The 25199-nt window shown below is 40.4% G+C and overlaps 1 protein-coding gene across 1 annotated transcript; it reads right to left on the bottom strand.

The window, feature by feature from the left end:
• Positions 1–2002: 2002 nt before the first annotated feature.
• Positions 2003–21044, bottom strand: LOC127376986 (latent-transforming growth factor beta-binding protein 1). Its single transcript, XM_051424495.1, has 4 exons — positions 20807–21044; positions 9579–9740; positions 7171–7320; positions 2003–7073 (listed from the first exon to the last, which is right to left on the bottom strand). Exons 1-4 carry the CDS (start codon positions 20997–20999, stop codon positions 6901–6903), a joined length of 678 nt encoding a protein of 225 aa, XP_051280455.1. The 5' UTR covers positions 21000–21044; the 3' UTR covers positions 2003–6900.
• Between the last annotated feature and the right edge of the window lie 4155 nt (positions 21045–25199).

The raw sequence follows: 25199 nt of genomic DNA, 5'->3' as shown, positions 1-25199 counted from the left end.
GTGCAGCTCATCTGCCCTGGTTACCTACCATGTTTTAGAGGCATTTAAAATTAATGGCCCACAGTATCACCTGCTTTGTTACAAAGATTATGGCAAATGTGTTAATATAATAAATCATAACATGAAGATGACCTCCAACATATACCTGTTTTAATTCATAGCTGAATATACACTGATCAGCCATAACATTATGACCACTGACAGGTGAAGTGAATCACACTGATTTTCTGGTTAGCATGGCACAGGTCTGTGGGTGGGATATATTAGGCAGCAAGTAAACATTTTGTCCTCAAAGTTGATGTGTTAGAAGCAGGAAAAATGGGCAGCATGAGGATTTAAGCAACTTGAACAAGGACCAAATTGTGATGGCTAGATGACTGGGTCAGAGCATCTCTAAAACTGCAGCTCTTGTGGGGTGTTCCCAGTCTGCAGTGGTCAGCACCTATCAAAAGTGGTCCAAGGAAGGAAAAGCAGTGAACTGGAGACAGTGTAGCCACAGTCATAATGTTATGGCTGATTGGTGTATATGAGTTTTGTTCTCGCCAGACACATACCATTATTAAAATATGCACTTACCTTACTGTGATCCAGAAAACATTATTGCCAAGTGACCTCTACCATTTAAATCATAATCCTGTATTATCAGTACTCATCGTCGGGATAGCCAATGATAGACAAAAACTTATTTTAAGTGTTGCAGATTAACTCTCTCTCCAATAACTAACTAACACAAACACTGTCCCTCTCTTTTTCACTCACATACAGTCTATAAATAGATTCTGAGTTTACTGGAAACAAAGATTGGTGTGCAAGACAGCTCTGCAAATATCACTGAGCAGCCTTGCTACAGATAGAGACAGAGGGGAGGAGACTGAGCCAGATAGACAGACAGAATCTAATCCAAATGGACAATGAACAAATTCTTCTGCAACCTATTCAACTGTTGATCAATCACATATAACAATATATACAGTTTCAATATGCTAATAGGATATGGAGGCCTTTTCTCTGAAGATGGATCCTACTGACTTTGGTAAACCTCTGACTCTATATCTAATGCCACTGGCAGGTTATCCAGTTAAATTTCTCAACATCTACTAGGTGGATTAGCACAATATTTTGTACAGACATTTGTACAGCCCATACAGTATATCTTACTGACTTAAGTGGTGCCCTGACCTTTTCTAGTGGCATTAGCAGATAGACATTTTTTATTATTACTGAGATGTCTCAACTACATTTTAGTGTACATATTATTATTTCAAAACACAGAGCATACAAGTGGAGAGCAGAGTTGGACTTACAAAGTGGTTTGAGAAATTTCTATGGATGCATTACCCTTTTTGTTACACATGTCCTCTCTAGGAACACACTGTACCCACCCACTGAATCCAAACTAAACTGCTAGATTTTTAGTGTACCTTTAACATTACTGCATTAGGAAGGGGATCCGGCGTAAAAAGCCTATGCCAAATCAAATATTAGATCTACAAATGATGTGGTGTCAACACCTACAGGGAGCAAGCTGAAACAGGTTTCATGGCTGCAGTGTTTAGTATGGTCCATTGTTTAATTTTCAGTAAGAAATTAAGTCTATGAATGTTTTCTTTCCAAGAACAAGAACCTTGATAAGTACTAGTACTGGTGCATACACACATGCCAGTGACTGTATGTAGCATGAAGTACAAAAGCAACAGGTTAGAGATCTAAATGCTAGTGCTAGATAGTGTTGTGGTCTGAGATTCTTGAGGTACCTCACCATTAATTCAGGTTGGTACAATTTCACTGCAAAACTATTCTTCATGCATTTGAGTTTCATTTCCCTAATTTCTCTTCACAAAAAAAGAATACACACCTAATCAACATTTTGAATCTCCTGTTTATTCCATGCTCAGGTTGTGAACATTAATCAGACTGCCCTCAGAACTGATTGGTGTTTCTGCCTTCTTAGCCAATTTTGAGCATAGTGAATAAACAGTAAAAACTGACTGGCCAGCCAATGTAAATATTACAATATGTGGTTTATTACCAAGGGGTTTAATGTACACTGTAATATGAATTCATAGAAAAAGCTATTTATTCATGTACAAATTACAAATACATCAGCTGTTTTCTCCACTCGTTTGTTTAAATGTACACAAGTTTCTTCTCTCCCATCGCTGTCCCATAGCAGCTTTACAACCTGGCAAGACTTTGCAGTGAAATGCAGATTAGAGAAATATGAAAAATAAAACATAATTTCAGTCATCTCAACACAAGTGGAAAGGAAGATGGGAAGGAATACTAGGAAACAAAAAAGTATTTTAGTTCTTTGTATGAAACATGGAACACTGTCTTATGTTCCAGACAACCAGTAGTTTTACTGTATGACAAAACAAAGACAAAATCCACCAAAAAGCTTATTCCAAAGACTTTACAATAGCAACTTTCTTTAATATGTCAAAATGTGTATCTTAATGGATTAGTGATGCTGTAGTGTAGAAACAAGCTTTTCTTTTTGACAGAAAGACAGTTGGCGATGGAGGAAGAGAGGGAGCAGACAGCTGGCCTCTTCACAGAATTAAATATCCATAATCACTCTGACTGGGTACAAAATAACAACTGGATCCCCCTATAGGGTTTGTCGATACGTTAAATGAGAAAAATGGCCTCTTATAACACACATAAAACTCCACTTGAAAACAAAAAAGAAACAGACTTAGAAAAGCAACAGACAAAACATTAATTTTATACAGTTCTGTGTTTCTATCTCCCACATAGTAGATTCAATTGAATCTTCATCTCAAGTAAATTACTGTTTGTTTCATTAGTGTGTATCTTATACAGTGCAGAATATATGGGCTTTGATTAAGTAAGTGTCAGTGTGTTATATGTGTGTGTGCTTGTATTTCTATACTTTTAAGGACCAAATGTCCCCTTATAGATAAAAAATTGTTTGAAGGCAAACTAGTTGATTTCCATTTCTTTGAGGTTGTCAGTTAACATTTTGGCATTAGGCATTGGGCATAGTTGTTGGGCTTCAACAACAAGAACAAGAAAAAAATCAACTGATTATTATTCATTCTGACAATTCATCATATGTGTCGGGTAGTAATAAGTTAGCTATCAGGCAGCATAATAAATACATGGGTGGAAATTTTGAAAAGACTCGGTTCCAAAACGTATTAGCCATACTAGCTGTGGGGTTCCAGGGATGGCAATGTCACAATGACAATGTCACTTTAATCCAGCTTAATTACTTTGAAAAAACCTCATTAATTGCCTCACCCCTTATCAGAACCTCAGTCACCTTCCTCCTTTCTTATACTTGGATATGCTACATGCTTGGCTAATCTATGTTGAAAAGACAACCACATTTTGAAGATTGAAAAGATAAAAGTCTCACACACACACACACACACACACACACACACACACACACACACATATATACATTGCTTAGCATAAATGAGTAAACCCTGTAGCAAAAATGATACAAAAAGTATCAAGTTCACTGTAAAAAAGTACAAAGCCAAACTGGGATGACTGTTTCCCATGACATAATACAGTGTACCCCTGCAGAGGAATGGCATGCTTGGGTGTCTTGAGAAGCCTCTCCTAAAGCCCATGCAAAAAAGCCCGCCAAGGATTTGCCAGGGCACATGCTGAAAAAGATGAAGCCTACTGGGACTTTATACTCTGGAGTGATGAGATCCAAGATAAATGTTTTTGGAACTAATGGCTCCAAAACTGTATGGCGTCGCAAAGGTGAGGAGTACAAAGAAAAATGCATGGTGCCTACAGTGACACATGGTGGTGGCAGTGTCCTTATGTGGGGCTGCATGAGTGTCAGGGAGCTGCATTTCATTGACAGTATCATGAATTCACAGATGTACTGCTCTATATTAAAAGAGAAGATGCATCAATCACTTTGGACCCTTGGTCGTTGTGTACTTCTTACAACATGACAATGATTCAAAACACACATAAGGCCACTTTTGCATTTCTGAAGAACGTGGTGAAAGTGATTCAGGGGCCAAGTATGTCTCCTGATCTGAACCCAATCAAACACCTATGGGGGATTCTGAAGAGACAAGTTGAGCATCCCTCTCCATCCAGCATCCAGGCTCTTAAAGAGGTTGTTCTTGAAGAATGGAAAAAGATAGATGTTGCAATATGTTGCCAACTTGTTCATTCCATGCCTAGAAGACTTGGTGCTGTCCTTAAAAATCATGGAGGTCATACAAAATACTAGATCTAGTAGTTGTGGTTGTGGTGTATTAATTTTTTGCATCAACTAATTAGAGTAAAACTGAGTTTATTAGAAAGTTATATTATTCACCTTACTTTCATGTTAAAGTGAGTTAAACAAATGTTCTATGAAACTTAGTTTTGTCTTTATATATATATATATATACATATATATATATATATATATATATATATCTTGTGATCATGGCACCTGTCAATGGGTGGGATATATTAAGCAGCAAGTAAAAATTTGATGTGTTAGAAGCTAAACAAATCTGAGCGACTTTGATGGCTAGAGGACTCGATCAGAGTGCCTCCAAAACTGCAGCTCTTGTGGGGTGTTCCCAGTCTGCAAGTGGTCATTACCTTTCAAAAGTGGTCAAAAAGAAGGAGAAGTGGTGAACTGGCTCATTGATGCAAAGTGGGGAGTGAAGGCTGGCCCGTAGACCAGTCAGGGTGCCCATGCTGACCCCTGTCCAGGTCAGGGCTGTTTTAGCTGCAAAAGGGGGACCTACACAATATTAGGTATCTACCTAACATTATGACTATCTAGTCATAATGTTGTGGCTGATCTGTGTATATATATATATTGTCGCATTTTGAGTCAGCTAATGTTAGCAAAATGTTAGCTAACTAGCAAGCAAATCAACATCAATCATTAGGCTAACTAGTTTTTTCAACATAGATTAGCCTAGCACATAGCATATCTAAGTACAGGAAAGGAGAACATTTACTAAGGTTCTGACTGAAGTTTGCTCAACTTTTATTGGAGCACAGAGCAAAAAGGGGTGGGACTTAGGAAGAGTCAATTAATTTACATGGATTGATAGAAATGACATGAAATTTGGTGCAAACATTCATGTTACCCAGATGGTGAATTCTGATGACCCCTGGGTTCTATTCTAGTGCCACCAATAGCTTGTTGTTTTGAGTGATATGTCTCAACTGTTGGATGGATTGGCTCAACATTTGATACACACATTAATGTTTCCTAGAAGATATACTGTAACAACCCTGATCCTGTGGCTTTTCGTTCAAATTTGACCAGTAATTTTCCCGCAAGCTTAACCATTCGTAACAGTATCCTGCGCAAAATGTTTAGCCATATGTCACCAAACTACTAGCAATTTTATTCTTACAAAAAACATTTGCCTTCAAAAAAAAAATCTCAACTTTCTTTTGCAGTTTCAAAATGACAAAAAAATGCCCAAAACAATTCTAATTCAAGAAGGTTTTACATTGATATTATTATTACTATTATATTTGTAAAACATTCCCAGAGCCAAGAAAAGCAGTTCTTAAGTTCATGCAATTTTCACTGAAATTAATGGGCACCACCTTGGAGTCTTTCTGTGAAAATTATGATTCATAAGTGTCAAAATTCTCAATGCAATGGTAACTTTAGAGTAAAGTGTGTTATATAAGGGATACTGAATGCTCACATTTAACACTAATAATGACTCCTTGCAACTATATTTGCAGTGCTATGTGATAGTAAGGTTGAAGGTTCAAAACAAAAAAACACAGCGTATTTGCAGGTTTTTGGCTTCATGATTAACTCATTAACATTCACTAACTGCTACTAGCCCCATTCTGATTCAGCAATACAGAAACACAACATACAGGAGTGTGAATGTTTGTTACAGCTGGACAAAGAACAGCAAAGAGGGGAGTCATGATTTAACTTTCTTTTTCTTTTGGTTTGTGCATTTTGTTCTCCAAACTGACTTTTTAATAAATATTTATGACCCATTTTCTGCCAACTACTGCTCATTCAAGCTAAACCTAAACATTGTGGAAAAATACAGTTAGTCACTTTCCAAGAGTGAGATAGGTAGATTGATAGCACTCTCATTTTCTGTGTAAGTACAGCTGAGCATAAAGACTGGAAGTTGTTTGCAGTCTATGCCAACCTAATCCCTTCCTGCCTCTAGCTCCATTCATAAAGCACAGACAGAAAATCTTCCATCTAACTGCAAAGACTACAACTAAGCATACAATAGGCCAAACTATTGTTGAACTATTGCTTTAACCAAATAAACCAGAGTAGGTTACAGTGTTAACCGTCTAGTTGGTAAAAATGAATAAAGAAATTATACTTTTAAGCTTTTTACAGGGCCTTAACAGTAGGAGTACTTTATAATATTTAGGAAGGATTTTAAAATGCCAACATTGGAAAATTAAGAAAATATAACGAATATTTTACAACAGAAGCACTGTAAAAATCCACAGTGTTGTAGAACAGGAAATGCAGGAAGTGAGTAAAATAATGACACTTGGTAAACAGCAGATCTGGATTTTAAATTATGGAGTAAGATTAGAATAACAATTTGGTGAATTCAAAAACAAAATTTAGGGGTATAAAACTGGAGGTTTAATTAAGATTTTGGGCAAAGATTATTAATAGATTTTAACAGTTTAATGGTACACTCTGTGATTTTGTTATATGACCCCAATATCTCTACCATTCCTCCAAGTCACTGCTGGTGATCAGCTGTGTTTTGGGAGTGCTGCTGGACAATTTAACCAAACCAGAGTTCAACTTTAAGGTTACTGCTGAGGATTTGCAAATGACTGAATGTAGTCAGTGGACGTCCTCACAAGTATAGTAATACAAGCTTGTGCGTGTGGTTTTAGTTTCTCTTGTGGCCCCCTACTGTCCATCCATGCTCACTGTGTGTGTGCTGATGTTTGGTGTATTGCTGCCTCCACACAGTAGTTGGGTTTGTCAGAGGCAGTGAAGCCTGGCAGACACACACAATGATAGGAGCCCACTGTGTTAATGCACTTTGCATTTTTACATAACGACATCCGATTGTTTAGTTCTGAACACTCGTTCACATCTGTGGACAGGGGAGGAGAGACATAACATAAAACATGACAGATATTTTTAAGTTATGTTCATTGTTCTTTGTTTTAGTTGTGTAAGTGCCCTCTTACCAATGCAGGCCATGCGGGACAGGTTCAGGGTGTATCCATCAAAGCAGTCGCAGGTGTAACCCTCCTGAACCCGGACACACCGACCATTTTCACAGCCGTTGAGTATCCCACACTCCTCTGCTTGCAAACCCTCAAATGCTTTGTATGGATCTGTAGCACAAAAAGATAACCAAGTGTATCATTCTGAAATCAATAGGTCACAATTTTGAGATGTTAGTATGAATAACATCGGAAAAAAATGTGGGATTTGGCTAAATGTGAGTGGGTTTTAAAGTAGAGGGGGCCTCAAGTACTCACCTCAAGGGTAGCATACACATATTTGATGATTTTGATCAGAGATGAGAAATCATCAAGAAAAGACACATACATTTTTCTTCATTAAAGTAAATTCAAGTAAAAAAAGTCAAAGTCAACACTATTGTCAATTCTGCCATATGTACAGGACATACAGAGGATCAGATGGGAGGTGGGCTCCGTTCTTTCTAACAAAACTTGCTTAGTGAAACAAAAAAACTTACTGTGAAGAATTTATCCCGGATAAATGCATACTGCGCACAAGAGATTTCTGCCGAGCCGGCTAACTTTCAGTTGTTTTGAATTGGGATAAAATGACTTAATCGTGCAGCTCTTCTGGACTTTCCAAATTTTATTGGACCAAATGAATCAAATTAGTGAGCTAGTGAAACCAGTAATTTCAAGCAATGGTCAAAAAAATACATCCGCCATTCTTTCTGGGCCGCTGTGCCTCAAGTGAGTTGTAATTTCACAGTTTAGCCACTATCAGGGTTCCAACTATTTTTAAGAGACATTTTCCCAGGACCTTTCCAGGACATTTTCCAGGAGGTTTCTTGACAATACAAGACAGCACTTGATCATAATCGGTCACATACTTTACCAATAGACCTAGTATTGACATATTTAATCCTAGTTTTATTCTTCTTTTTTTAATGATGCAGGGTCTTTGGTGAAGTATCTCAGGGCCATAACAGCTAGGTGGTCACACTCCACATTGATTCATTGTGGCACGCTTTGCTGTGTGGCGCACTTGGCTGTTCTCACTCCAGCTGATTTTTCCACTGTGTACTCTTCCAGTGAACTGATTACATTTTACTACAGTTTTCTTCTAACCCTCAAACACATTACTTTGGCCACAGCCCATAAGTTAAAAGTTTAATTTAAGTATAATTTATTTTATTTTACAGAAAATTCTAACATTTCAGCTGAAATGACTGCTGGAAGTTAATTCTATGTAAGGTAATACGGCATCGAAGTTTCATGCCATGACATACATGTTTCTGAGTGAAGGGCTAAAATATTGTTTCTATAACTGGAAAACTTGTGTGGAAACCTTGCACTATGTCAAATTCAAACCTCCTGCACTTCCGGGGGGTTTACATCCCCCATAACATCATAAGAACTGCAGTTCCCATTGTATGCATCTCCTAAATAAAATGAAAACAAAGAATAATAATAGGAGTGACAAAATCCCTTAATATGTCAATTAATAAAACTAATAATACCACTGCTTTATTTAAGTACACTGATCAAGAACATGGTTTACATGAGTGGAATATTTTTCCACTGTGAGCCATCAGAGGTAAAGGTTTTCTCCCCAGCTGAGGATTCAGCCACTGCAGTACTGAGATCAGGACTCTCGGACTATTGTACCTTTTAAAGGTTCTCCTTCTGACATGTTGTTAGTTTCATTGTCACAAGATGGCAGCAAAGCATTGTGAAATAAAAATCTTATTCAACGTTCAATGTCATCAGAGAAGCTGAACCTGCTTATTTATGGTACCCAATAATGAAAAACTCTGCTGTTCACTGCATTTGGCTTCACTTACAGCTGTTATAGAAGTCATAGTTATGAGCATAGTTAAAGTTGTCCAAACAACTGGAGATTCCCAGCATAATGCACACTGAGTTGCCAATTTATTAGGTACATCAAGCTAATACGAGTTTTTTATAGTAATAGAATATCATTTTTTTATAGTAATTTTGGAGGCTGCAGTTTGTGTACTGTGTTTTATTGAGAAATAATACTAATATTTACACATTGCCATTTATATCAATAAAGGTAGATTAACTTTTTAACTCCGTCCAGATCACAGATCCTGTCATTCCTGATTTTAACTACAAATGCTTAGTAATGCTAAGACCAGTTTATGCTATAATTGGCAATTGGCTTCAAAACTAATTTGCAATTGGAGCATGACTATTTTAAAAAAAAATGTATATTACTGTATTTTTTTACGACAATAGTGTTTATTATCAAACTTTAATGTTTGTTTGTTTTCTGTTCTCTCTGCAGGCGTCTTTAAAATAATTTAGTCTTGTCGTTGTAAAGGCCAGATTAAAGTGCTATTCCTCCGTTAATGTGAAAGGATGCACAAAATACAAATACTCACGCTCCTCTTTCTCATAAAAAGGCAGGACAGCCTGCTGCTCAGGTGATAGTGAATAGTCAGGGCTCACTTCATGTTCATGGACTGGGCCGGCAACAAGAGCGTCATGACCGTACGTCCGGCGCCCGTCACCCAGAGGACGGTTACACATGGACGCATAATCCTCTGAGACAGAGACAGAGGGAGAGAGAAAACACACCATCACTGAATAAGAAATGTCAGGAGATACATAGTGTTGTAATAATAATACAAACAATTGAACAGGTTTGAGAATCTACCGTTGATCAGACAAGGAATCTTGGAGTTATCTTTGATCAGGACATGTCATTTATTTCCCACATAAAGCAAACCTCTAGGACTGCCTTCTTTCATTTACGCAATATTACAAAAATTAGACACATCCTGTCACAGATGGATGCAGAAAAACTAATCTAAACTAAAAAAAAACTAGGAAAAGAGATCATATCTCTCCTGTACTAGCGTCTCCGCACTGGCTCCCTATAAAATTTAGAACAGAATTTAAAATCCTCCTCCTCACCTATAAAGATCTTCATGGTCAGGCCCCTTCATATCTTAAAGAGCTCATAGTACCCTATTAAATCAATTCAATTTTATTTGTATAGCGCTAATTCATAACAGAAGTTATCTCAGGACACTTTTCAAATAGAGCAGGTCTAGACCGAACTCCTTATAACATTATTTACAGAGACCCAACAGTACCACTATGAGCAAGCACTTGGCGACAAGGGCAAGGCAAAACTGCCTACTATTTCCCCCTAGAACACTGCGTTCTCTGAATGCAGGGCTACTTGTGGTTACTATAGTCTCTAAAAGTAGAACAGGAGCCAGAGCCTTCTGCTACCAACCTTCTCTCCTGTGGAACCAGCTTCCAGTTGTGGTTTGGGAGGCAGACACCCTCTCCACATTTAAGAGTAGGCACATTTCTCTTTGATGAAGCTTATAGTTAGGGCTGGCTCAGGTTAGTCCTGAACCATCCCTTAGTTATGCTGCTATGGGCCTAGACTATTTGGGGATTTCCCATGATGCACTGAGCTCCTCTCTTCCTCTCTCTCTCTCTTTCTGCACTCATGCATGTCCCATTAATGCATGTTACTAACTTCACTTCTTCCCGGACTTCTTGTGCTTTCTCGACGCGCAGGTTCTCATGGATCCTGGTGTTGCCTCCTGCTATGGTCCTGCTTGACTTCCATTGCTAATATTACTGATATTATTAGTGTCAAACACTGTGAGGTTTCTATTGTTATTGCTAAAGTTATTATTATTTGTGGGAATGTTTAACTGCATTTCTGACCCCCTGAACATATACTTCGGATGTATTTTATTTGGTGAGACCTGGTGAAACTTAGATATTCTATGCGTCACATTCAGCTCGGCCACTAGGTGGCGCTACTATTAAGAAAAGTAGGATTAGGCCAATAACTCCTGCATCGTTTGTCTCACATTCAAAAAACCTATATCCACGCGTTTGGTGAATGGAGCTTCATCTCCCTATATAGGCCACGCCTACTTCCGCCTAGATTTTTTTTCGCTAGAGCACAAAATGTCCAAAAACTACGTTTGCGTGTTCCATCCATGCAAGCTTGGGTCCATAGTTCCACATGTCTTCCTTAGGCATCGTGTACAATTTCAGGTCATCGCCACAAGGTGGTGCTCTTTAGAATGAAGAAGTTTATATCTCCACATGGGCATGTATGATTAAAACGAAACCATTTTGAATTCCGTGGTCTTGTATTTGAACTAACAAACTCCTAGGGAATTTATCGGATCTGCTTCAAAACTGGACAGTATACTTGAGAAATTTTGCTGATTAAAAGTTGTGAGATTTGTGACTGTACGTTGAAGGGCGTGTCCATAGCGTGCCGCCAAAGTTGGCCAGATTGAATCGAATGTCAAGCTGTGATGCCATTTCAGGCATTTCAGGGCTTCAATTTGAAGCTCCTCCTACATATTTTATCGGATTGACTTCAAATTCGATCACTGCAATCTAGACACATTGGTGATCAAAACTTTATCAAATATTAACTGTGCGTCAAACGGCGTGTAGGTGGTGGCACTGACTTTCCACGGTTCGCAGTGAAGGGTCTCGCTATGAGTACGCCTAAGTCTTTTGTATGGTGTCTGAAACGTGACAATGTAGAGCTGTCTCCCCCAGCTTCCAGCGATGAAGGCTTGGGCGTGGGGTCCGAGTTGCGTGGAGTGCGAGGTCCCGCCCAATGCTGCTTGCAGCTTTAATTAGGGAGCGAGCACTAACAAGTGCAAGGTCACTATTGTTCTTGTAGGAATTATTAGGGACCGAGCCAGCGACTGCTGGAGGTCCCTATTGTTTTTGCTCAATTTCTTCTTCTTACCTCTTATTTTTAGCCCCCTTTGACTGCAGTTTTGCCCCCCTGAACATATACGAAAACTCAATTTTATTTGGCAAAGTTGTCAGGCCTGGTGAACATGAGGATATTCTGTGCGTCGCTTTCAGGTTGGCCACTAGGTGGCGCTACTATCATAAAAAATGTGTTTAGGCTAATAACTTATAACTTATTATAGTTTGTCGCACATTCAAAAATTGTCACCAAACTTGGGTCCATAGTTACTCATGTCTTTCTTAGGCATCGTGCACAATTTCAAGTCATCGACACTAGGTGGCGCTCTTTAAAATGAAGAAGTTTATATCTCTGCAACGGCACGTGTGATTAAAATGAAACTTGGTACGATGATTGCCCATGGCTCCTTGAGGCTCACTTAAAAAGGACAAAAAGTATACGCCACTAGGTGGTGCTCTTTTGGTATGATAAATCACTGTGCGGAGACCGTAATAGTTATGAATATGAAATTCACAGGGCACGTGTAGAGTGGTGCCTGAAGCTCACATACCAAAAATCATGTTTGTAGTGCCCCCTACAGGATAAAAAAACAACAGCCCTGGTGCCACGTTTCACCAATAATTACAAAACTCGGTAGGCACGTGTAACATGCCGGAACGTACAAAAAAGCCTCTTGGACCCATACCCAAGACCCCACAGGGAGTCGGCCATTTTGATTTTCACTTTCGGCGAACTTTTCGCATTGTATTTGAACAAACTCCTCCTAGGGAATTTATCAGATATGCTTAAAAATTTGTGAGTACAGTAAAAAAAATGGTGCTGATTAAAAGATGTGCTATTTGTGCATGTACGTTGAAGGGCGTGTCCGTGGCGTGCCGTCAAAGTTGGCCATTTTGAATTTTGTGGTCATTTTTGGTGAATTCTTGCCTTCTATTTGAACGAACTCCTCATAGGGGACTTATCTTTTTCTCTCAGACATTTTTATTGAATTTTAATCACAAATACAGAAATGTTCATACTATGTACTTTTTTTTTCAAAGTGATAAAACACCCCTCCACTCCCACTAGCCACATCTACAAACCATATTTCCTACGAAGTATTGATCCTGGAGTATTGTAGGAAACCGCTGGAAGTCAAGTATTAATAGGGGACTTATCAAATCTACTTCAAAATTAGTCATTACAGTCAACATATGTTGTTGATTAAAAGTTGTGCTATATGTGTCTGTACGTTGAAGGGCGTGTCCGTGGCGTGCCGTCAAAGTCGGCCACTGTGATGCCATTTCAGGGCTTCTATTTTAACCAACTCCTACAGATTTTATCATATTGACTTCATATTCGATCACTGCAGTCTCGACACATTGGTGATCATAAGTTAATCAAATATTTACTATGCATCAAACTGTGTGTCCGTGGCGTGGCACTGAATTTCCACCTTTCGCAGTGAAGAGTCTCTCTATGAAAGCGTAAGTCTTTTGCAGTGTCTGAAACGTGTGACAACGTAGAGTGGTCTTCCTCAGCTTCTGGTGATGAGGGCTTGGGAGTGGGGAGACGCGAAAATTTCATGTTGTGGTCCGAACGTGTTACGATGGCATGTGACACGGCCGCACCACACCCCGAGTTGCGTGGAGTGCAAGGTCCCGCCCAATGCTGCTTGCAGCTTTAATTCAAGAATATAACTCAACTAAAGTGATTTAAACTAAATACAACAATGAGCGGGGATAAAGGTAAAAAAGGGAGAGATGGTCTACGGAGCAATACAGAACTAGAAACACGAAAAGAAGACAACGTGAAAGAGGCGACATGATGGAGGACGGGGCTTCACCTGCGGCTCTCAGCAACCTCCGTATAGTGGTGAGTGAGGTGGTGACGGAGTGCATGCGGGAGCCTAAATCAGAAATTAAAACAGAACTGACACAAAACTGACTCAGTTTCCGAGATGACATGAAAGCACAACTGGATGATATAAGAACTGAAATTAACCAGCAAGTCAAAACTGCCACTGGCCAGATAGAGGTGGTCGCTAAACGATTGGGAGAAGTGGAGAAGAACATGGCCTGGAAAGGGACGTGGGACATCGGATTTAAAGACACTCTCATCCCACTGCTTAACAACCAGAAGTCACTCCAAGCTAAAATCACGGATTTAGAAGGCCATTCCCAACGCAACAATATATGGATTTACGGCATCCCAGAAAACGCAGAAGGCTCCTGCATGCCACAGTTTGTGGAAAACCTGATCCATTCGGAATTGGGGGACATTACTGGCCTGGACCGGGACAAGAGTCTGGGAATTGAAAGAGCACACAGAGCGCTGGGTCCGCGGCCGCCCGCAGGCGCCTCACCACGCTCAACAGTGGTCCAGTTTCTACAGTTCTCTGTCAAAGAGAAAAGAAAAATATTTGTGTTCAAAACAAGTGTTTTTTGACCATGATTATGCTGAGAGCATACAGCAGAGGAGGAAGGAGTAAACTCCGACTAAACGAGCACTTAAGGAAAAGAAGATCCGTTTCCAGACCCCACTGACCCGAATGCGCGTGCACCTTGACTCGGGCACGGTCACATACAGCAGTGCTGAGGAAGCCGCGGCGGATCTGAGAAAGTGGGGCTTTACAGTCGGACCAATACCGGCGAGGAGATCCAAAGACATCACCATGGAAACAACCGGCAACACGCACGACTACCAGGAGAGCATACGCAAGAGGCTCAAGTAGTTTCAAAGAGCGGACAGAGAGGATGCGGTGAAGAAAATGGGCTTCAGAAATTCCTTTTTCTCTTCCCATAGATCTGGGAACAAAAGAAGTGTTGCTATACTGATTTCAAATTCTGTATGCTTCGAACTTGTTTCAGAACATAAAGACAAAGAAGGCAGATTCATTCTAATAAGAGGCAAACTGGGGCATAAAGAAGTTACCTTGTGTAATGTTTACACCCCACCAGGTAGTGATCTCACCTTCTTCAAGAAGATATTCAGTCTGATTGCAGCAGAAACATATGGCACACTTATTTGTGCAGGAGACTTCAATATACTTTTGAACCCCAGACTAGACACAACTAATAGAATGAGGAAATAGAATCTCATAGAAAAACGAATAAACAAGATGCTGCAGGAATTAGGACGGACAGATATCTGGCGGGCCCTACACCATTCCGATAAAGAATTCACATTTTATTCTGACATAATATTCACTCTAGAATCGACTACTTTTTTATGTTTAACAAAGACTATCATAAAGTGAAAGATTGAACAATTGGACAGATGGACATTTCTGATCATTCTGGATTAAACCTGAAAATGAATTTAGATGGGAAACCAAAAACTACTCTATGGAGACTAAATTTGAGCTTATTGAACAACAACACATTTAAAAATGAAATGGCGGATGAATTAAAAATGTACTTGGAACATAATGATAATGGGGAGGTTAACCCAGCCATTCTGTGGGATGCATCTAAAGCCTGCCTTAGAGGGAAAATCATAGCTAAGTCCACAAGACTAAAAAAGATTAAAGCTGAAAAGTTGCTAGGCCTACAAAACCTACTAAAGAACTTGGAACAAGCCCACAGTATCAGTAAAGGCATCGATATACTTTAACAAATGGGACCCACCATCATGGAGGGAAGCATTTATATCAGTCATACAAAAAGAGGGAAAGATAAAACAATGTAAGAGCTATAGACCAATCAGTGTTTTAAATACAGATTATAAATTATATGCAGCCATATTGGCCAAGAGATTGGATACAGTGAAGCCTTTCCTGATAGATGAGGACCAGACAGGCTTTGTAAGAAACAGGCAAACACATGACAACATAAGGAGAGTCCTCCATATTATTAACCACATTTCTGATACAAAATTGAGTGCGGGTCTGCTCAGCCTTGATGCTTAGAAGGCCTTTGATTCGGTTGGATGGGACTTCTTATTTCAAGTTATGAGAAGATTTTGCTTTTGTGAAATGTTTATACAATGTATAAGAACACTTTACTCCTCCCCATCAGCAGGAATAAAAATTAATAGGAGTCACTCAAACTCGATAATGTTACAACGAGGATGTAGACAAGGCTGCCCACTCAGCCCATCACTTTTCAACCTTTTTATTGAACCTCTGGCCCAGGCTATCAGGAAGGAGTCAGCTCTGGAGGGTATTTCCCTAGATGGAGTAGAAAACAAAATTCTTCTTCCAACACTTAGAAATCCTGAATATGGAGTCTCACTTAGGCCTGTCACGATAACAAATTTTGCTGGACGATAAATTGTCCCAGAAGTTATCGCAATAAACGATAATATTGTCGTTCCGAGACCATTTTCATCTAATATAATGATAATGGCATAATAATGCAGGTACACCTTTTCAAAGATCAATAAACTTTTATTTCTAAACAATATGAAATACTGGAACTGGAAGACATTTTAAATATCCACAAGAAATGAACAAAACAACCAAAAACAATAAATAAAATGGACTCTCAGTCTCTGTTAACAAAAAATGCACTGGAATAAAAACCACACAACCGAAACAATGAATAAAATGGATGTAGACAAAATTGCACTTCAAAAAATATTAAACATTAGGCTCAGACATAAAGAGTGATACATTTCTTAACAGGCAAACCTGCCAGTTAGGACCTTTGTAAACATTTAGTGCAAAAGAGATGAAGCAGATGCCTATTATCAATATTGACAACTTCGGGCTTCATATGAACTATGAACCTAGCTAGTTCCCGCCTCCTCAGCACGAGCTGAACGATAAATCTAACCCACCAAGAGAGGCGGGAATTAAGGCAGAACAGCCAATCATCAGCTGGTCACACTCAAAGCCGGTGTCATGTTTGAGGCAACAACAGGAGAGAGAGGGGGAAAGGAGGCAGCCGCAGTGAGCGCAGACACAGAGCGGCCAGAGAAACAGAGTGACTGTAGTAAGGCGTTTGTGCAAAACTGCAGAAAGAGTGTGGGTGTTGAACTCTGTCACCGGGAAAAGTGTGGGTCTCAAAACACCCACATCCACCATGGGTGCGATGCCCCTGGGGTCACCGATGCACCGGAGTGGTCATCCAGTCTCTTTGGTAGACAGAGAGACGAGGAAATCAAACAAGCATGTAAATGGAAATTATCGCGGCCGAAAAAATTATCGAGCTAATTTTATTTATCGTGCGATTAATTGATTTATCTTATATCGCGACAGGCCTAGTCTCACTGCTGATGAAGATCCTCGGGAACTATGGGAGATTCTCAGGTTACAAATTGAACAAGCAGAAAACTCAAGTTTTAGCCTTTAATTTCGCCCCTTCTCCAAAGCTGATGAGGAACATCAGTTTCATTGGCATCAGCAGCACATTTAAATATCTGGGAGTCCTTACGAAGGACATGTCACAGTTGTTAGTTAAGTTAATTATAAACAGGTTAACAGGAAAGTGTATGATGACTTGGATAGGTGGGGCTTGCTTCCCCTTGACCTCGGTGGCAGAATAAGGACAATTAAAATGAACATTCTCCCAAGATTGTTATACCTATTCACAGCACTTCCAGTGGAGGTGCCTCTTAAACAGTTTAGGGAATGGGACAAACACCTGTCAAGATTCATACAACGCAAAAAAATCGCCTAAAAAAGCTGCAAAATTCAACGTGGCCAACTTTGACACGCCACGATCACGCCATTCAACATATGTAGACAAATAGCACAACTTTTAATCAAAAACATAGTTTGACTGTACCGACCAATTTTGAAGCGGATCCGATGAATTCCCTAGGAGGAGTTCGTTCAAATACAAGACGAAAAATTCACCGAAAATGACCACGGAATTCAAAATGGCCAACTTTGACGGCATGCCACGGACACGCCCTTCAACATACATGCACAAATAGCACAACTTTTAATCAACATACTTTGACTGTACTGACCAATTTTGAAGCAGATCCGATGAATTCCCTAGGAGGATTTGTTCAAATACAAGGCAAAAAGTTCGCCGAAAGTGAAAAATGAAAATGGCCGACTTCCCTTGGAGTTTGGGTTATGGGTCCATGAGGCTTTTCTGTAGGTCTCGTGACATTACACGCGCCTACCGAGTTTCATACATATCAGTGAAACGTTGAAATACTGTCTATAAACGCGACAAACACAATTTTTGGTATGTGAGCTTAAGGCACCAGTCTACACGTGCCCTGTGAATTTCATATTCATAACTATTACGGTCTCCGCACAGTGATTTACCATGCCACCAGAGCGCCACCTAGTGGCGGATTGTTGACACATTTTTTAGGGAGGCCCCTAAAAAATGCCATGGGCAAGCATCGTAGCAAGTTTCATTTTAATCACACGTGTCGATGCAGAGATCTAAACTTCTTCATTTTAAAGAGCGCCACCTTGTGGCGATGGCCTGAAGTGGTGCACGATCCCTAAGGAAGACATGGGGAACTATGGACCCAAGCTTGGTGTCAATCGGACATAACAATGTGGAGAAATGGTCCACTTCCTTTTTTAACAAAAAATTTACAGGAAGTGCTAATTTTATAACCTGCTTATTTTCATCAAAATTCTTCGAATTACTTTTTTGCCTGGACGGTCCCCAGATTCTACGTGAAAAAATTCTTGTGAATCGGACAAAGCACATAGGAGGAACACCAAAAAGTAGGTTATGGACATTTCGTGCTCGAGCGAAAAACAATTATAGGCGGAAGTGGGCGTGGACTATATAGGGAGATTCAGCTCCATTCACCAAACGCGTGGATATAAGGTTTTTGAATGTGCGCCAAACTATGCAGACGTTATTACGTTATTTTTTATGATAGTAGCGCCACCTAGTGGCCAACCCAAAAGCGACGCATGGAATATTAAAATTTTCACCACGTGTGCCACGTTTCATGAGTTTTCAAGCATGTTGCAGCCTCCAAATATGCGTTTGTTTAGGAGGAAAAATAAGAAAAAGAATTCCTTCAATTACAATAGAGCCTTCGCACGGTCAGTGCTCGGGCCCTAATAATAATAATAAAAAACCCAGAGTGAGATACTCAACATTACAGCTGCCGGGGGGGGGGCATGGCCTTACCATGTCTTAAAGATTACTACCTGTCTGCTCAGCTGAGGCCTCTTGTGTGCTGGTGTAATCTGGCATATGAGGCGAGATGGAAAGACATTGAGCTGTCTTTAATGGACATACAGCAGTCTTCAAATCTTGAAGTTTCCATGGGCCTCTTCTATGAACTCTGATCTTTAGTTCTTTCCATAGATTTTCTATTGGATTCAAGTCAGGTGATTGGCTGGGCCATTCTAGCAGCTTTATTTTCTTTCTCTGAAACCAATTGAGAGTTTCCTTGGCTGTGTGTTTGGGATCATTGTCTTGCTGAAATGTCCACCCTCGTTTCATCTTCATCATCCTGGTAGATGGCAGCAGATTTTTATCAAGAATGTCTCTGTAAATTTTTCCATTCATCCTTCCTTCAATTATATGAAGTTTGCCAGTGCCGTATGCTGAAAAACAGCCCCACACTATGATGTTCCCACCTCCAAACTTCACTGTTGGTATGGTGTTTTTGGGGTGATGTGCAGTACCATTTGACCTCTAAACATGCTGTGTATTATGGCATCCAAAGAGTTGAACTTTGGTCTCATCTGACCAGACTATATTCTCCCAGTATTTCACAGGCTTGTCTAAATGTTGTGCAGCAACTTTAAACGCGTTTCAACATGCTTTTTCTTCAGCAATGGAGTCTTGCGCAGTGAGCGTGCATACAGGCCATGGCGGTTGAGTGCATTACTTATTATTTTCTTTGAAACAACCAGCTCTGCCTCTGAGCCACAGCCGCCCCTCTTTCACTTGGCATGGCCTCAAATCAAAAGGTTGCAGTAAATATATAATGTGAACTCTTATAATGTGAAGACTTAATAGTTTTGAGGACTTATGCCAGGCGTATAAGCTGGGCAAAGAGGACTTCTACCGGTACCTACAGATTCGTCACTTTTTTTTAAAGGAAATAAGGCCCTCTGATCCTACTGAGCCCTTAAGAATAACCCAGATACTTATTGATGCTTATAATTAAAAAAACACAAAAGGTATCATAAAACTATACAAGGGTTTTTTTCCCTTAATGAATACACATTCAATTAACTATATAAGGGAGTGCTGGGAAAAGGAAACCAATATAGTAATCTCAGAGGATGTGTGGTTTCAAATATGGGAGACCCAGTCTACCTCTACTAACTCCTTGTTTTGGAGGGATTTCAGTTGGAAAAATCTCACTCTTTTATTACCCCCAACCAAAAATCCAAATTTAGTGGGTCTCAGTGCTTCTGCTGGAGGGAGTGTGGATCAGTTTCAGCAGATTATGCTTACATTTTCTGGTCATGCCCTTATGTTGTGCTTTTCTGGAAAGAAGTGGGCTGATTGGTCTCAGAGATCCTGGATCTGAGATTTGACTTTTCTTTTACCTAAATGTACCTTGGACATATTCCTAAGGATTTTAATAAGAGTGACTCATACCTTTTGAAGATCTTTCTGGCCGCCAGTAAAAAGGCGATTACAAAATGTTGGCTCCAGAGGAACCCTCCTACCATCACTCTTCTAATCAATATAATCAACTCTATACGCATTATGGAGAAAATGACTTTTAGTATTCGATTACAAAAGGAGAAGGGAGACAAATATTGGAAAAAATGGGACTGTTATAACCATGTAGATCTATAATATATATGTATGTGTGTACTGTATTTATCTTTTTTTCTAACTAGACCTTTCAATGACCTGTACTTGTACTGTTTCTTTTGGCTTACCCTTACTTTGTATATGTAAAAATTCCAGACCTCACCCTTTCTATTTTCACATAAAAGCAAAAAAATAAAAGTATAAAAAATAAAAAACACTACACAGGGGAGCAGTGTGTGTTGTTGTGTAGTATACGTACCGGAGTTTCTAGGGGGACACAGGGCACAGTCCATGCCCCAGGCCTCTCCGTGCAGACAGCAGCACTCTGTGTATGTGACCTTCCAGTTTGGACCAAGCGGCCGTGTGCACGTCATGGTTTCTGTCACCTTCTGCCAGCAGATATGGTAGTCTATCTGCTCAGCCTCATGTTGCTCTGCAAACACAAACAGCATTACTAACTAACACAGTATTGTGTTTTGCACCATGGTACGTGGAAGAATCTTTCAAATGAAAAATAAAAAGAATTAAAGCTGCAAGCAGCGTTGAGCGACCACCCCACCCAACTCGGGCGTGCTGCGGCCGCGTCGCGTGGCGTCGTAACACTTGGGGACCACAACATGAAAATGTCACGTAAATCAGCTGAAAATCGCCAAGCAGCGCTTACCTCCTGTTGCCAGAAGGTGGCGCTATCACTATGTCTGAATGTTGTCATGTAGACATGTTCAAGGTGCGGACTGTTATCAAACACGTGAAGTTTCATTGAGATTGGACCACGTACGCTGAAGTTATGAGGACGTGTTCATGGCGAGACTGTTACAGAATATATGAAGTTCACTGGAGATTGGACATTGCACACTGAAGTTATGAGTGGCGTTTCATGGCGAATCCGCTGAATTGGACAAGTCGTCACTGGCACGGTCATTTCACGTAACGCAGCTGAAAATCGTAACGCAGCTCAAAATCGCCACGCAGCGCTTACTTCTTATTGCCAGTGGGTGGCGCTATCACTTTGTCTGAATATTGTCATGTAGACGTGTTCAGGGTGGGAGTGTTATCAAACACGTGAAGTTTCATTGAGATTGGATCATGTACGCTGAAGTTATGAGGACGTGTTCAGGGTGGGACTGTACACTGAAGTTGAGTACTATCTGTTTAGGGTGACTGGTCAAAATTCAACGCAACGCCACGGGCACGCCGTTTGACGGAATGTCGTAAATAGCACAACTTTAAATCATGAATGTCTTTAGATTGTGCTGATTAAATTTGAAGTAGATCCGATAAATTCCCTAGGAGGAGTTCGTTCAAATACAAGGCGAAAAATCACAGAAAATGAGCACAGAATGCAAAATGGCTGACTTTGATGGGAAGCCACGGACACGCCGTTTGACGGAATGTCGTAAATAGCACAACTTTAAATCAGGACCATTTTTTGAGTGTACTCACAAATTTTGAAGCATATCGGATAAATTCCCTAGGAGGAGTTCGTTCAAACACAACGCGATAAATTCGCCGAAAGTGAAACTTTAAATCAAAATGGCCGACTTCCTGTGGGGTTTCGGGTATGGGTCCAAGAGGCTTTTTTGTACGACCCGGCATTCTAAACGGGCCGACCGAGTTTCGTACATATCGGTGAAACGTGGCGCCGGGGCTGCTGTTTTTTTATCCTGTAGGGGGCGCTACACACACGACGAACACGATTTTTGGTATGTGAGCTTCAGGCACTACTCTACACGTGCCCTGTGAATTTCATATTCATAACTATTACGGTGTCCGCACAGTGATTTTTCATGCCAAAAGAGCACCACCTAGTGGCGTATTTTTTTTCTCCTTTTTAAGTGAGCCTCAGGGAGCCATGGGGAAGCATTGTCCCAAGTTTCATCTTAATGTCCCATACCGTTGCAGAGATATAAACGTCTTCATTTTAAAGAGCGCCACCTAGTGGTTATGGTCTGAAATTGTGCACGGTGCCTAAGGAGGACATGAGGAACTATGGACCCAAGTTTGATGTGAATCAAACATACCAATGTTAAGAAATGGTCCTCTTTCTTTTTTGACGAAAAATCTACAAAAAGTCTTAATTTTACAGCGCGCTTATTTTTTGAAATTTCAAAAAGGTTCAAATTACTTTTTTTGCCAGGGCGGTCCCCAGGTGCTAGGTGAAAAATTTCGTGGGAATTGGACAAAGCGTGTAGGGAGGACCACGAAAACGTACTTTAAGGACTTTTCGCACTCTAGCGGAAAAAAATTATAGGCGGAAGTGGGCGGGGCCTATATGGAGAGATTCAGCTCCATTCACTGAACGCGTGGATATAAGTTTTTTGAATGTGCGACAAAATATGCAGAAGTTATTAAGTAACCAAAAAGTGAAAATACTTTCCTAAATAGTAGCGCCACCTAGTGGCCGACCTGAAAAAGACACATAGAATATCAAATTTTTCACCAGGCCTGACAACTTTGCCAAATAAAATTGAGTTTTCGTATATATTCAGGGGGGGAAAAACGCAGTCGAAGTGGCCTAAAAATAATAATAATTAAAGCTGCAAGCAGCGTTGAGCGGGACCTCGCACTCCACCCAACTCGGGGCGTGCTGCGGCCGCGTCGCGGGCCGTCGTAACACGTGGGGACCACAACATGAAAATGTCACGTAAATCAGCTCAAAATCGCCAAGCAGCGCTTACCTCCTGTTGCCAGAAGGTGGCGCTATCACTATGTCTGAATGTTGTCATGTAGACATGTTCAAGGCGCGATTGTTATCAAACACGTGAAGTTTCATTGAGATTGGACCACGTACGCTGAAGTTATGAGGACGTGTTCATGGTGAGACTGTTACAGAATATATGAAGTTCACTGGAGATTGGACATTGCACACTGAAGTTATGAGTGGCATTTCATGGCGAATCCGCTGAATTGGACAAGTCGTCACTGGCACAGTCATTTCACGTAACGCAGCTCAAAATCGCAACGCAGCGCTTACTTCCTGTTGCCAGTGGGTGGCGCTATCACTATGTCTGAATATTGTCATGTAGACGTGTTCAGGGTGGGAGTGTTATCAAACACGTGAAGTTTCATTGAGATTGGATCATGTACGCTGAAGTTATGAGGACGTGTTCAGGGTGGGACTGTACACTGAAGTTGAGTACTATCTGTTTAGGGTGACTGGTCAGAATTCAACGCAACGCCACGGGCACGCCGTTTGACGGAATGTCGTAAATAGCACAACTTTAAATCATGAATGTCTTTAGATTGTGCTGATTAAATTTGAAGTAGATCCGATAAATTCCCTAGGAGGAGTTCGTTCAAATACAAGGCGAAAAATCACAGAAAATGAGCACAGAATGCAAAATGGCTGACTTTGATGGGAAGCCACGGACACGCCGTTTGACGGAATGTCGTAAATAGCACAACTTTAAATCAGGACCATTTTTTGAGTGTACTCACAAATTTTGAAGCATATCGGATGCTTGAATACTTTAGAGCAACATTTAATTGCGCTGCATATTCCGTTCATGAAGTTGCTGGCGTTGCCTAAAGGTGGGCAAAATGGCGTCCATGGGCCTGTAACGTGTGTTCCTGCTAATATTGTGCAGACGAGCAATTTGCTGCCGCGTTCGGACATGGATGGATCTTTGCTACCTGTAAAACTGAAGCGCAAGCTCACGTATAAAGGGCATTATGAGTACCAGTTTGTTGATAGTATGCGCATCAAGCAGGCTTTGCAGTATTTGAAACGGAGTAATGTACATTATAAGGATGTAGATTTTAATGAAGCATGGTTAAATGAGTTTTGTAGGGAACAAGAGAGTGTGGCAGAACAAGAGAGTGCAGCAGTAGATGGTAATGGTAGTGATGACAGTATTGGTGCTGCGGAGGAAGGTGAGCTTCTGCATGACAGACAACAACATTGTATGTTTCCAGGACACTTGTCTTATGCCTGTTGACATTGGTCAAGAAGCACTTGATCAATATTTTGATAACATATTAAATTTAGCTCCAGCAGAAGGCAACACTCCTGTCAAGTTGTTGTCTGATCATTCAAATGAAGCAAAATGTTTCCCGGTGTTGTTTCCGACTGGATCTGGGACGTACCATGACAGCAGACCTCATCGCTTGACTTTGTGCCGTTATTTTAATAATCGTATTTTACATGCTGATGGTAGATTTGCACAAAATGTTGATTATATCTTCTTTGCTCAGTACATGTCTGAGGTTCAACAGGTTGTGTCAAATGTATCAATAGCATTACGGAAGGGAAAAGGGGGGCAATTTAAAAAAATAACCACAAATGTATTAAATGATGAGGAACAATTAAAGCAGTTGTTGCAGTTTGATGATGGGTATCGCTTTCTTAAACCTATTAGAGGTACCCCATCTTTTTGGCAGGGCGTGCAGCGTGATTTGTTAGCTTGTGTTCGTCAGCTGGGGATCCCGACGTGGTTTTGTTCTTTTTCTTCTGCTGATATGCGGTGGAAGAATCTTTTGAATAGCATATTGAAACAGGAAGGTAGGACAGAGACGGCCGAAGAGCTGGAGTGGGCAGATAGATGCGAACTTTTGCGGCGTAATCCCGTTACTGCAGCGAGGATGTTCGATTTTCGCTGGCATTGTTTTTTGAAAGAGGTTTTAATGTCTCCATCTAATCCCATTGGCAAAAT

Source organism: Dicentrarchus labrax, unplaced genomic scaffold (genome assembly GCF_905237075.1).
Source record: "Dicentrarchus labrax unplaced genomic scaffold, dlabrax2021, whole genome shotgun sequence".
NCBI lineage: Eukaryota > Metazoa > Chordata > Actinopteri > Moronidae > Dicentrarchus > Dicentrarchus labrax.
The sequence above is the reverse complement of the archived record's forward strand: the minus strand, read 5'-3'. Positions and strand labels throughout refer to the sequence as shown.